The sequence below is a fragment of the Tachypleus tridentatus genome, chromosome 1, assembly GCF_004210375.1.
Source record: "Tachypleus tridentatus isolate NWPU-2018 chromosome 1, ASM421037v1, whole genome shotgun sequence".
Taxonomy (NCBI): Eukaryota; Metazoa; Arthropoda; class Merostomata; order Xiphosura; family Limulidae; genus Tachypleus; species Tachypleus tridentatus.
This window is the reverse complement of record NC_134825.1, coordinates 16215535-16231281: the sequence shown is the minus strand read 5'-3', so window position 1 is coordinate 16231281 and position 15747 is coordinate 16215535. Positions and strand designations below refer to the sequence as shown.

At 35.6% G+C, this 15747-nt stretch overlaps 1 protein-coding gene across 1 annotated transcript in view; it reads right to left on the bottom strand.

The window, feature by feature from the left end:
- LOC143243781 (copine-8-like) overlaps positions 1 to 13401 on the bottom strand; it is a 59895-nt gene extending 46494 nt beyond the window's left edge. The window contains exons 1-2 of the mRNA XM_076487436.1: positions 13203 to 13401; positions 4918 to 5005 (exon numbers count right to left, since the gene is read on the bottom strand). Coding sequence (XP_076343551.1) covers positions 4918 to 5005; positions 13203 to 13285 — 171 coding nt within the window. The 5' untranslated portion in view covers positions 13286 to 13401. The remainder of the gene's footprint in view (positions 1 to 4917; positions 5006 to 13202) is intronic.
- Positions 13402 to 15747: the final 2346 nt, after the last annotated feature.

Below are 15747 nucleotides of genomic sequence, written 5' to 3'. Positions count from 1 at the left end.
CCTTTCAAGAGTCATGATACAGAAGAAGATTCTCTCCCTCTTTAATGCAGTAATAAAACCTTTTAACTTGAAAAATGAGCTCCAAATATTGTTGGAGAGACCATATACCAACTACAAGTTCTGCCATGATTTTACATCTAGTACCTTGTATGAAGCTACAGATAAAATAATTTTGGCCACTGGATCATTTACTCTATATAATATACACAATACCTTCTGAGCTGTATTTAGTACCACCAGTTGGGATCTAAAAAGCACATCACAGGCCTTTAATGACATTTTAAGGATACACCTACTTGCCATGGTGATTTTATGTCCATAACAGGCACATCTGTGCTACCACAGAAGTTTCACACCCAATTGTGAGTAGAAAATGTTCCTGTAGCAACTAGAGCCTTGGGTTTAGAGTCATTTTATCATTTGTCTGAAAAACAGTTGAAAGTGACAAGAGTTTCATCTCAAATGCAAAACATTTGTTTTAGTCAAAGAAGTGTGCATGAATTTTTTCCTTGTCGCAAAGATGCATTTCTTTCTTCTTTGTAGCAAACCATGTATCTGGCTATTTGTAAAAATACCAAACAAATGATCAATGACACCATTTACGTCAACTGAAAAAATATGATAAAGGATATGATGAACAGAATTCTTGAACCTGAAGTTGTCAAGCCACTTTATGGACCCTGAAAGTTAGTAAAAGATTGAATGAACTTAGTTTTTATAAAATGGATGTTGGCTTTTCAGCAGACAGACCTGTGAAATGTCTAATGTTTTCCACAAAATGGAGAAAAGAAAGATATTTTAGAATTTCAAATGGAAGCAAGGAAGTGCATTGCTCATCTGCTGAAAAAAGTTTCTGGACAAGTCTCCCATTGAAGTCAGTTTTGTGTGACATGTTTTGTTTCATAATCCACTTAAAATAACAGAATCAAGAAGAGTGTGAGAAGAAGTGAAATAAATGCTTCACTGAACAAAAAATGTAATACGTACAAAGGTAATTAAAGCACTTTTTGTAATTTACCAGCCAATATAGACACTTCCATAATTATGACAGTCATCCTGATGGAAATGTATTATTTGTTGCGTTGTTTTTATCGGAATAGGTTCTGATTTATAAATTTGCTAGATTAAAGTATGAACAATAACTAAACATCCAACAAGAGTGCAAAAAACAACCTAAAAAAAAGACCATGTAGACAAAAAATCATGGAACTGAAGGAAAAGAAGAGAATACTGGAAGAAAAATTGAACCCTTGCAGAAGGAAGCAGAAAAGGCTGCAGAAGAAGCAGAAAAATCTTCAAAACTACGAGAATGGATCATTAAAATTAACTGTTTCAGGAAATATTTGACAGAAAAGAAAGTTGATTTAGAAGAAGTTTAATTATATTGCAAGATTAAAAAAAAATTAATGAAATGGAATTTGTTCAGAAAATCTCTAATGGGGATGAGAAGATAAAAACATGAGAAAAAACAAAATTCAACTGTTTCAGAAAAACTTTAAGAAAAATGAAAGCTGACATAAAATGTGTGTAAAGAGGATCATAAAAAATGAAATTGAATTATCTCAGAAAATATTTTGATATTTTCATTTTTTTTATCGTATGAATACTTTGTATTCTCCAAACTTTGGATAAAAGCATAAAATATAAGTTCCTATTCTTACACTTCCCATCCTTTACACCCAGCTGCATCTTTCCTTGTCTACTCTTGAAGTGGTGATTAATCAATAAATATTAAGAGAGTCAGTTGTGCTAGCAGGGTGTGTGTCACTCTTTTACTGGTAAAGGTTGTTGCAAGCTCATTTGCAGGCAACAATACAGGAATACAACATGAAAGCATGTGAGATTGGGTGGGAGCCTTAAGGCTACTAAGGTTTACAAAAACGCATATATATATGTACGTATGGGATACATAAAGAAAGTGGGGGAACATGCCCCTGAAAAATAAGATATAGATATCAAAAGGTAACATACCCAGTCAAAGAGTCATGAAAGAGTTAAGGATGACAACAGGTGAATGACAGTACCCCATTGTGGAAGAAATAGCTAATCAAAGCAGACAATGGCAGATGAATTTAAACTGTATAGTCCCAGTGCTCATCAGATGAAGTACAGCCAACAAATGACAGAGCTGATATACTTGGAAAAGGGAAAGTGCACGATAGGAGTAAAGACAGCAGAAATTGCTGACAGGAAGGAGACAAGATATAAAAGGCCAAATGAAACAATCCAAACCTACTAGGTCAGGGAGAGAGGAAAACATTCATGGACAAAGCAGCAGAGTGAGTGAGGGAAGAAAATCATGGAAAATTAATTCAATAAATAAGTCTTGAAAACAAAGAAACAGCCCATGTACTGGACAGACAACAAGAAATGTGGAAAGTGGTAAGAAATGAAAAAGTTGAAAGGAATATATTGCATGAGCCATGAATATATAGATTAACTCTCTCAATACAGGTTCAGTCAATCTGAGAAACCAAATGATATGTTGTACATGTTTAATGGCTTTATAGATTTAATACTTTTAATATAGTATGTATATCTTCACAAAATTTGGCAGTCATTTAATTAACATTATAAATCCTACACATACAAAAAAATCCAATGTTTTAGCTAAGTATTTTTGAATAAACTAAAATAAATACTCATCTATGAATATCTTATTTGTTTTGAATAGTCCAAGCAGAAAGTCATTTTTGTGGTAAAATTAAAAATACTTTTCCTTATCTCAAAAATCTCAAATTAACTGTGTGTAAACCCAATTTCACCATTCTTGTAAATGACCCCCCCCCAAGAAAAACAAACAAACTAAACCTAAATTACCCTTTTTTCTTTCTAGAATGACTTCAAATTCTAACACGAAACTACATTCGTATATCCTAAATAGTTTTAAGTTCATAACAGTATCCATCTATTTATAATTAATTTTTATTGTTTTACTGTCCTTTGAGCTGTGTCTAACTACTATCCATGCCATTACACATTGCAAATCACATGGCATATTATAAATTAAACAAAATTAATGGCAACAAATTATGTAATGAAATAAACATATTTACTACATGTTTTGTAATGAAGAAAACAAAATATTTAACCTAACAATCGATTAACTTAGAAATATAACCACAAGCAAATCAAAATTAACAGACTTGTTAAACCTATGTTAACAAGATATTGAACTTAGTGATTAACCCTTAAGTAGAACTAGATGTAGACCAAAAATAAGATGTGTTAAATCTAATCAAACAGAGCAGAACAAAGGATATCATAAGTTTTAAAATAAATTCCTAATCTAAAAGTAAGTATGTACAACACTGGGAGAAGAAATTAGCATGGATTCTGGTTCAAAGATTTCACACAAATCAACTCAACCAGAAGAAGTATAAAAAATAAATAATAATGAAAATTAAATAAACATTCATTTATAAACTGAAATAAGTGTGTGCTAACAATAACCTATATATGAGACCTAATGCATGGATCAAAAAACACTACAGTTAAATGAATAACTGATACACCAGTAAGATGAATACGGTAATCCTAATATAACAAAACACTGGTGTCAGTGGTATAGAGAAAAGATACAACTAAGCCTAATTTCTAACCTGAACTGAACTACTAGTATTGATCAATCTAACAAAACTTGCTATAGAACTCAAATAACTACAGATAATAACATTAAAAATAAAATTATTCAAAAACCACAACAATATAACATTTTTCCAAAGTCAATGGATTGTACATCAAAATGTGTGGTCCATAAACCTAAAGTAAGGCCCCACAAAGGTCAGCCTATTGGACAATCAATCTCCCATTGAAATAAAGTCAAAAATCTTCCTGCAAAGTACTGCTACCAGAACAAATACCTCCAAAGTGGTAATGTAGAATTCACAATGAAAAAAACAAACAAACAACAAACACAACTGTGTTTACAAGAACAAATAAGTTTTTGCAATGATGTAATAAGTTCTGTAATTGGTTAGAAATATAAAATAATTTCACTTCAGAATAACTCAACAAGTTACAAATATCACTACTGTATAATAAAGAGTAAACTTCTTGAAAGAAATTAATACAAAGACACAGAAAAAACAGCTTGAACAGAGCACAAATTAAATGTAACAACACAAGTACTGCCGAACAAGAAGTGGTAGTTTGGTAGAATTTAATACAGGGAGTCATAAGTGTCAAGAGATTATGTCACATTCTTATTGGTAGAGATTTGTCACATGAATCAGACAATTCCATGTGATTGTGAGCTTCAAGGATTGTGGCATATAGCAGGCAGCACTGTATCAGAAAACTTCATTTTGGACTTCTTAAATTAATAATACCATGCTCTAGGCTGGTGACTAGTATGTCACTTTGGGATGTTGCAGGCTTAAAGTCATGGCCTTTTTTTTGTTATTGTTCTTCAGTTTCTTGTAAAGCATGTTATGTGCACTGAAAAGTTAAGTTTGATTTGAGAGTGGACCACAATCACACATCCAACATACCTCATTTATTGAGGAAAAAGCAGTTTCTTGACTGAATGACTTGTTTATTTTTGGCATATTCTGTTTTCAGCCCAAAAATTGTGATTGCTAAACTTTATTTACTTCATTAAAATAACCTAGTTTACTATTGAAAAAAATGATAACATAAAAACCTGTCATTTAAAATAAAGTTTAAATGTGTTGTAATGTTATGAAATCCTGAGCCCCATTTTTAAACATCATGCATACTAAACATAACAAAATAGTAAAAGTGCTAGTTCTAAATGATCAATCAACATATAATTTGAAAACTTATTATTATTATTACTGTGCTATCAAGATAAGATTTATAACAAAATTAGAATAAAGTTATTTTTGAAATAAACTTCCCAGAGTGAGTTTCAATATTATCAAAAAATATAATATTAGTTATAATTTCTCAAACCTCATGGTACTTTTCTCCTTCCGATTCTTTTACAAAAAGAACACACATTGGGTCAGACTTTGAAAAGATGTCTTTGTCTTGCAAGTTTCTGTAGTAAAGAAAATGTAACAATATCAACTTCTAAACACATTTCACAATATAAAATGGAAAACAAACTCTTTAATTAACAAATAAACTTTACTACTAACAAATATCACATTCCATTGCAGTTATCCATATTGCTACAGGTTACAGGTCAAAGGCCAGGCCATGTCTTGTGAAAAAAAATTAAATATATACATATTTAACAAGTACCACATAAAATAAGCATATATATACATCTTACCTAAAAATCTGCTTCTAAGTAAAACTGTAATAAAAACTGTATATCATTTAACAAAGTCATCTCTTTTCAAAATAACTGTTATGACAGCTATCTTCTTCACAGAAAATAGCATGAAATTAAAATTTAAAAATAACTGGTGAGAGTCAGACACAATAATTTTCTTACATTAAAAAAATTAAAATTAAATTAATGAAATCAGAGCAATGTTACTATATTATTAACTCTAAAATTAAATGCTTAGAGGTTTGAGTAGAACTGAATTATTAATACACATACAAGAAAAAAAAAAGCAGAACTGTAGGACACCCAGTGTGTTATAAACAAGAATCAATACTTTGGTTTTTTTCCAATAAAACTCTCCCATTTTTTGTATGATAGTTATCCCAGGACTACAAAGAAAAAAGTGTAACTTAGATTTGTTAGTTGTTGTTTTTTGATGGTTACAAGATTGGTCAAATTGATCAATCCTATATAGTGATAGGGTAGAGAAAGTAACAGATAAAATTTAACTTTACTGAAAACAAGCATTTGAAATGTATTTAGAATATTTTAGGGTGTACACACAAAAACTGTTTTAATCCTCATTATTTTACAGCAGGCAAAACATAGCCTGATCTTCATTTTTTTTTCTTCTTTGTACCAATGGAAAAATCAAACAAACTTTCCTTTAATTGATTTCTTCCAAATTTCCTAATTAGTTATTTAATTTGAATATATAATTATATATTCAAACATCTAATACTGCCCTCTACATTTCGACACACAGTTACACAACCCCTTTCAAACATGCGGTCAGCTTCCGGTCAGTTACCTCCTTCTTTGTGAACCTGACGATGACCAAAGAAGGTTGAAACGTTGTTCGCTCTTCTATGTAAAATATTTTCTCAACCCAAACGAGCCGTTTTTGCATATAAACCATGGCAGAACCCACACAGTCATCTGATTTGAAACCATCCATATAAATAGGAATGGAAACAGTGTTCGAAAGATGTTCAGTAAATAAAAGACGGTACTTCCAATTGGGAGTATCTGCTTTTTTCAGATGACTTAAAGAAAGGTCACATTTGGGAACTGTAATAAGCCATGGTGGGATGGGCTGACCAGTGGATACTGCAATATTAAACAAGGACAGACCCAATTAATCCAACTACACCTGGATACCAAAGCCAAAAAGAGCAATGGCAGATTGTCTGTTCTGAAAAAAGTATGGCCCACTGAGGAAGGAAAACACAACCCCAGGTGGGACGCTTTGGTAAGGAATGAAGTTTTGAAGCAGGCAGTAAAGACAGTTACAACAGTGAAAGAGCAAAGAAGGTTCATGAGTATTTATGTATAAGCTCTGAACTGTGCAGGTGCAGAAAGCCCCAATGCAGAGCTAAAGTCTGTGCTGACAAATGGGGTCCAGTATCTTTAAGGCCGAGGGTCTGGCAGAGCCATAGACCAGTGATCTATAGTTGAGGTTTGATCGAATAAGAGTATGATATATCTTTAGCATCAAACATCGATCTGCTCCCCAACTGGTGGAAGAGAGGACACAAAGGATGTTCAATGTTCTTGTACATCTGACCCATAGCTACATGATGTGTGGTGTAAAGGTCAGCTTATGGTCAAAGATAAGTCCCAAGAACTTATTCTCAGGAACTACAGACAGCACAACTTCACCAAAAAAAAGAGTTCAGGATCAGGGTGAATACCCTGTTGGCAGCAAAAGTGCATGCAAACAGTTTTAGAAAGAGAGATATTAAAGCCATTTGCCATGGCCCACTTCAGTACACGATTGAGAGCAGTTTGTAGCTGCTGCTCAATATATCTCGTGTTCGACGACTGACATGAGATGTGAAAGTCGTTGACATAGAGCCCGTTTGTGACAGTGAGAGGGAGTTGTTCAGTGATGGCATTAATCTTTATACTGAAAAGTGTGACACTCAAAACACAGTCTTGAGGGACTCCAAGTTCCTATAGAAAAGAATGGGAAAGTGTCGAACCCACACGAACTTGGAATCTCCTGTCCATTTTTTAATAAAAATGGGTAAATGGCCATGTAACCCATATATATGGAGGTCTCACAAAATGCCATACCTCCATGCTGTGTCATAAGCCTTCTCAATGTCAAAGAATATTAATACAAGGTATTGTTGTCTGAGAAAGGCTTCTCTGATTAACGTTTCAAGTCGAATCAGGTTGTCCATGGTGGAGTGCTGTCACTGGAAACCACACTGGGTGGGTGAGAGGAGGTTGTTTGATTAGAGGAACCAAACAAGACTAGCATTAACCACCCTCTCTAAGGTCTTACAGAGACAGCTTGTCAAAGCAATTGGATGGTAGTTTGAAGGAATTTTGGGATACTTCCCAGGCTTAGAGAAAGATAAGATAATAGCCTGGTGCCAAACATCAGGAAAGACATTCTCCTACCAGATCCAGTTAAAAACAATTAGAAGAATATCAAGAGAAGCAGGAGATAGATAGTGCAGCATGTCATAGTGTACTTCATCTGGTCTAACCAATGTACTACCAGACTGATGAAGGACCAGTTTTAGTTCCACCAGTGTAAAGGGATGATTATAGTCATAAAGACAATGAGCTCAAAAGGAAAGAGGTGATCACCTGAGTCTTGATGGCAAAGAAGGTGGGGGAACAAGCAGAAGTTCTAGATACCCAGCAAAAGCTTTCACCTAGAGTATCTTCGATGTTCTGGATATCAGCTACTTCCTGGCCATCAGAGAGTAAGATTGAGAGGGGGACAGAATTGTAGTGCCCACTGACCTTTTGAATGTTGTCCCATATGACTTTCGTACTGGTGGTAGAAGATATGCCAGTTGTGAACTTAATTCAAGATTTCTTCTGGCTTTGACATCTTACCCATCTAGCTTGAGCATGGGCCTGCTGGAAAGTGATGTCATGTGAAAGTGTGGGATACCTACAGAAAGTATTCCAGGCCCATTTTTGAGCCTTCCATGCCATGTGGCAGGCAGGATTCCACCACGGATGAGGATATAGTGGAAAATGTGTCGAGGTTTTAGGAATACACTGAGCAGCTGCTTGTATAATACAGTCAGTTACTGCTGCCACACAGTCATCTATTGATGGCTGACAGATGATGGCAGGATCAAGTTCTGCGAGAGTAGTGAATGTGGCCCAATCTGCCTGATCCAGCTTCCATCGGGGAACGTGGGTTGGGTGGCATCGACCACGGCCAGTCTCTCTCAAAATTATAGGAAAATGATTACTGCTTCATGGATTATTGTCAACTCTCCAAGAAAAATGGGAGAATAATGAAGGGGAGCAAACTGATAGATCAAAAGTAATAAAAGACTGACTAGATGCATGAAAATAAGTAAAAGAACCAGTATTTAAAAGAGAAAGGTTGTGATCAGAGAGCATACAGAGATTGATGTAGAAGTTGATTCATCAACTTTTTTAACCATGGAGGTCAAAAGGCTTTTCATTTGTTTTGAGAATGATTCTCTTGGAAAAACAGAGAGATCTGTCTGCACTCCCACTGTAGTTGTGTCCAAGATGAAGTGGTGGACAGCAATTTTTGAGTCTCAGGATAAGTATAATTATGAATCGTTTTCAAATGCCACACCTCATTTTCCTTCAACCCTTTAGGGGAAGAACAAAGGTAGGATGGGTGAAAGCCATTGCAATTGACACAATGTGGGTCTGCTTCACACTCATAGGCATCGTGGTCCTTGCTACCACAATGAACACATGTCAAGAAACCACAACATGACATCTTTGAGTGACCGAACCTCTGACACTGGAAACATCTAAGAGGGTTTGGAATGTATGGCTGGACCATGGAATTTAGATAACCTGCGTTGATGGTGACAGGTGCACATGGTGATGTAAATGTCAAAACAAGGTATTTGTCAGCAGTATAACTCCATCTTTGCAAGTGGAGATGCACCTCACTGCAGAAATTGCTTGAGTGGAGAAACCAGCAAGAATCTCCTACTCAGGGATGTTCTTCAAATACCTCTCAACAATAACTCCTCATGTTAAATTCAAAGTAGCATGAGGTGTAACCTCAACAGGTATATCCCCAAGTGCCTTTGAATTTAAGAGGAGTTCACTGTGTTGAGATGTGGATGTTTTCACCAATATGTCTCCAGATTGATGCTTCTTTACTGACTTTGGAGAGCCAGCAAGTCCCTCCAGTCCCTTCTGAATAAAAAAGGGGGACATTTGCCCTAAAGGTTTCTCTGAAAGAAAATGTAGGATAAGAAAATGAGGTAAGCTGGTGGTACAGATATTAAAGATTGCTGATCAAATTCTTCAAAACATGGTCATTTACCTATTGACTGTTTTTTCACTATTTTATTTAAATTTTTATTTGAAGGATCCATAGGAAAAAAGGAAATTTTGGTTCCCACTGACCCCACCCACCATGGAGCCCTATGAGGAGACGCACTGCAATGTTGAGCAAAGACACTGCAGCAACGCCAGGGTTTTGTGAGCACTATAACCAAACACCAGCATCAGTCACAATGTCCACACCTGTTGAGAACTTCTAACACTGGTACTTGGTTGACCCTAGCCCAAGTGGACCAACCAATTGATCCAAGGGGGGCCACCCAAAGGCCACCTGTCTACAGGAATTCAAGACCAAAGCGGTGTGTTAGGGTTGAACCCCTCAATCACCAGGATCCTCTCATCCCCTTCATGGGTTGCCATGCACGGCAAACATGTGGGTGGATGTTTAGATCCCAGAGGAGGTAAACTGAAAGAACAGAACCTTCCCTGGGAGGTCCCCTCACCATGTTCAAAAATCCACATTAAGGAGCCCTGAGAGGGTAAAATGCATTGAGTAGGCCCAAGGAACAGTGCAATAGATGAACCAAGTTCACTAAATTTTAAAAGCAAACTGGCCCTGATTTATTTCATCTGGTGATCGGCAGGGATAGACAGGATCCCCATGTGCTTTACTCATGATAATCTATCAGTAGAAGTCCAACATAGTTCCTTAATACTGTCTGGTCAGCTCATAGGTAGTCTTATGAAATACCTCATTGATAAACAGCCTGTAAAATGTATACTGAAATAGTGATTGTTTGTGAAGAATTGGTTTGATAAAAGCACACCTGCATGGTCAACACACACAACAAAGTTGGATCCTGGGAAAACAAAGTAAGGAACCCTGAAAGTTAGCAATGAAAATACTCATCTCTCTATATAATTTAGCAGAAGTAGTTAAAATAGCTACAGGGATAGTCAAACACAATCAGATGAAAATACTGCCAAATCATGCAAATAATGGGAGGTAAAAGCTGCTGGGAAAGTCCGAATACCTGCCCAAGTAATATTCTCCAGTTGGCAATTGAAGTGGTCTGCTAAAGATGTAGAAATAAGACTAATTTGATAAGACATGACTCTTGGAAGTTTCAGTGCCTTCAAAGAGAGCATAAAATAAGCAATATGGAGAAGTTTCACACTCAACTTGTCAATGTAACTAGAGGTGAATACTGGAAAACTGAACAGTCCCAATGAATAAAAAAAAATCATTGTCTACCTAGTTTAGAGGCCTTTAGAGGCATTAGTGTGAGTAACAAAATCTTCAAGGCCCTCACTGGGCAGAACAAATTAGAAAAACCTCTCTGGCCTTAGAAGTAAGAAATAGAGTTGATCATAGGACATGAATACAAAGATGAAACATCCTGTGGATGATCAGTATAAACCAATCTGGCAAGCAAAGTTGGTAGGTTATTAGCCACAAAAAATAATCCTTCAAGTAAAAATGATACATGATATATAATGCTAAGGCCACAAATGGTTGTTAAAAAGGGCATATAATGTAACTTCAATATACCATTGATAAAAAAAATTGTAAGAATTGGCTGAACCTACATGGTACTAAAACCAATCAGAAGGTAACAACCCTGAACTGCAGTACCTGATTCTTGTGCACAAAAAGTGCCAAAGGTGGTGTGATACCTTCACTACAGCAATAAGAAGAGGCAATTACATCAAACTTCAACATTCATAATCCTAGTAAAAAAAACAACTTAGATTTAGGAATGAAACACTTGTAAACCTTGAAGCAGCTAGGCATTGATACAGACTAGAAAAGTCAATAACTGGATGTCATCTCCCATATCTTAAAACTCAACAACTGATGGGAAAAACAAACAAACCATAAACACACTACCTTTTACCCCCAGAGAAACCAAACTCTAATAGCCATAGATCTAAATTCCAGAACTGGAGAATCTGCAGAACATGGAAACTCTACAGGTTGGGTGGATAATGACAAGGAAGATGTGAACTACATGACTAATTCTGACTCAAGGACCTGTAGCATCCATGAATCCAAGGGTAAAGTTACTCCACATACAGAAATTCTTAAAAGTTGAGCCCCCTAAGACTGCCAGCAGCTTTCCACTACTTAAACTCCATTTGCTTTATATCATCCTTGAAGTATATACTTTTACTTAACTTTTTTTTACACATTGCATGGTAAGATATAAGCAATCATGTGCTGTTATTTGCATGTGTAAAAAAAAATCAGTTTTTAATTTGTGCTTTCCATTATTATTTATTTTAAACTTCATAGATGAAACATCTTCAACACGATAAAAGATTAAAAAATTTTAAACAAGCAAGTAGTCAAACAAAATATACAAGTAAAAAGTATATCTGTAGGAAGAAAAGTGCTCAAAAAATAAACTACAAGTAACAAGTCTTAAAATTCATGAGCAAAAAATCAAGTCCAAAAAATCTCCAAGTAAAAAGTTCAAAACATCTTCAGCAAAAATAGGACCAGAAACACTACATCTAACAAGTTCAAATATTTACCACAAGTAAAAGCCTAAAAAACTCCAGTTGGCATCACACCTAAAACTTTCATCAAGTAACAAGTCCAAAATATCTGTAGCAAGCAATGAGACCAAGAAACCTTTAACAAGCAACAAGTCCAAAATATCACTAACAGGCAACAAGCCCAAAAAAATCTCCAGCAAGTGATACGTCAAAAAAATGTCTGGCAAACAAATCCAAATATTTGCAAACAGAAAAACTCCAGCAAGCAACAAGTTAACAAACCTCCAAAAGGTAACAAGTCCCACAAATGCAAGTTGTATTTATGAAACAATTATGCCTCCACCAATGCTATACTCTATGTCAAGTATCCCAATTTTATTACCTTTGACATTTGACCCATGACCATCAAAGTTGATCTGGTCTAAAATTTTGTAATTAATACCAGTTATACACATTTGTCAAAATCCACCTATTCAATATTAAGATATTCTTTCCACAAGGTTGAGAAAGACAGGAATAATTTATATGCTCCATATGAAGTAGAAAGAACACAAAAAAAAACTTTCATAAAGTTATAACTTGGAAGCATAAGTTCCAAAATCATGTCCAAAAATCTCCAACAACTAGGAAAAAATAAAAAAGAACTGTAGCACAAAAACGTATATGTTTAACAGAATGTTTAATCAACACGTCCGTACATATATTTCTCATCAAATTTTTGTATTTTGTTCTTCACGAAAAAAATGGTGTTTGAATTTATGATATTCTTGTAGCACTGTATAACTAACAGTAATGTTCAGTATAGTGTTTAATTCATACCAACTTCGCAATAAATGTTCTAAATATCATCACAAGCCAAAAAATAAGTCACTTGTAGACTTTTGTTATAATACCGTCACTCTAGTTGAGTTTCATCAAACGTTCTGGTTCATTATTTTACTTTGGTAGGCCTAACCTAAGTCGAAAGGATTTGAAATTTGATAAGGAAAAATAATTATACTTTTAAATAATAAAATGAAGTACTCTGTCAGTATAACTAAAAACTTGTTCATTATCGGGTACAATGAGTAATTTATATCTATGGTTACGAGATTTCACAAGTTATACAACGCCAGGGTAGTCTGTTGTAATGAACTTGAAGTATAAATAATGGTGTTTGATGCAAAAATTATTTTATCAGCATACCTTTTTTTAAACTTACCTACATGATACACTAAGTTCGACTGTAGTTGTGGGTACTGATGCTACACCTGGTTGAAAAGGCTGAGATATGGAAGTTGCCATATTATAAAATATAATGCTTAAAATCAATGTTTTTTGTTAAACACTAACGGTAACAACTCTCCTAGGCTACTTTCTAATATTGGCTAAACCTAACTATCTCAATTCCGTGTTGTATATTGCAAAAGCAGACGAAACTCCTTGATTTATTGGTATTTTCAGTTAGGGCATGTTTAGAATATTGTGATTTCAGATAAAATAGCAAACATTTTAAAATAACTTGATTTAAAAGTGTATGAAAGTAGTAACGTACGCAATAAAAAATCTATAATTTTCAAATAACGGTAACTGTGAAATATATGCATTTATTTTATTTATCAAAGGTTTTAAGAACGCATAAAAATCATTGTTTGACTATATTACAATTGACGTTCGCAATTTATCATTGTTTAACTTCCATAATTGGCTACATTTATTTTTGTACGTAAGGCTATATATACTGTCTCGTCTTATGTATTATTGTTATCCAGACTTGTGTTTATAAATTTAACTTTTAAATGTATGATGTTATTTTAACTGAAAGGGTTTTTCTTTTAACTTTTAGTTAGTTTTTTTTCAGCAAATAAGGGAACTCACTAAATGTATTAGCTTCTCTCACACACACACACTCTCTTCAGTGTATACATTAGAAACACTTGCCTGCCATTTACTTTGTACTGTATTTGCTTGATAAAGATTTTGATTGCGTATTTTGCATTGTGTATCTTTTGAAAGTAACTCAAAACCATGTAGGATTTTCCAGCTATCCCATTCTTGCAGGTCCTATCCGTCTTCTCTGAAGGAAATACATATATTGAGAATACCACGGAATAAATAAGTAAGGTTTGTTTGTTTGGAATTTCGCACAAAGCTACTCGAGGGCTATCTGTGCTAGCCGTCCCTAATTTAGCAGTGTAAGACTAGAGGGAAGACAGCTAGTCATCACCACCCACCGCCAACTCTTGGGCTACTCTTTTACCAACGAATAGTGGGATTGACCGTAACATTATACACCCCCACGGCTGGGAGGGCGAGCATGTTTAGCGCGACTCGGGCGCGAACCCGCGACCCTCGGATTACGAGTCGCACGCCTTACGCGCTTGGCCATGCCAGGCCCCCAATAAGTAAGGAGGGGAAATTTTGGTTTGGTTTGTTTGTTTTGAATTTCGTGCAAAGCTACACGAGAGTTATGTGTAAGACTAGAGGGAAAGCAGTTAGTCATCACCACCCACCGCCAACTCTTGGGCTACTCTTTTATCAACGAATAGTGGAATTGACCATCACATTATAAGACTCCCACGGCTCAAAGGGCGAGCATGTTTGGTGTGACGGGAAAATTTCGGTGCCATGGCCATAGATATTTTTTTATTGTAAAGGTTTTTCACTGAGTGAAAGTGTAACTATACACTTCAAGTATCTGTTGTAGAAACAGTATTTTCGAGGATGTATAAGATGGAAGACAAGCTGAATACTTAGCAGACACTGCCCATATAAAAGGTTGGTCATGTGTGGAATAATTCTCCTCCTAGACGTTGGACTGCTGATGTTGGTTAATAGCCTATGATGACTGTTTATATGCAGTAATGAGCCAAAGGAAGAGTTGTTGGATCCTAGAGCATTCAGAATGAACAACACAGCCACCCGAAGTTAAGCATTTTCTGCAAGTGATGCACAGATGACTAAGATATGTCAAGGCGTGGAGTAGTCTTTACAAGAACTGAAGGTATTTGATGACTGGAGTAGAAGAACTACACCTTTGGTTAGGACTGCCCTTAGAAAGACACATGAAGTGCTAATGGTGGATGGTGCCAATAAAAATGAGTTGACTCACCAGCGGGCGAGATAATGTGTATTCGTAGGGGAAGAGTGTGACTGGTAAAGCAGTGATTAACGGCACACTGTTGAACCCAGAGATATATGAGGCGTCATTCACAGTTGACATCCATCAACAGGAGCTGTTTTACTAACAGCCATAACATTGGGAATTCATGGGTAAGGATTGTGATCTGTGTGGTAGTAGAGACTTTCTTCATGATGGGAGGTACTCTACTGAGACAACCACAAGCCCCTCCATCACAAAGGACTCTTCAGTTTCATACAGACGATAAGTATAAAGTAAAGAGTTCTTCACTAGGGTCATGCATGTTTGTGGTGGAAGACAAGTAGATCTCTCCCAAGATGTTAACGATCATGTTCAAGGTAACTGTCTAGAACTCATGGTGCAATGCCTGATCATATTCTGATGTGTTTTGGCCCTAAATACCACTTGACACTTAATGGAAGTGCAACTTTGGACTAAGATATATCATAGTCTTCTTGAACTAATGTTTAGACCAGTGGAAAACCGAGCCATCCAAGAACAAAGTTTAAGGCTCGAAGAAGGGGTTCCTACGAGAACTTGATGCCTTTACTAATGATCCGTCTTAATTGCAGGATGAAGTCAATTCTGCAGTAGCATTTGCAGATCATGAGAATATCGTCGCTAA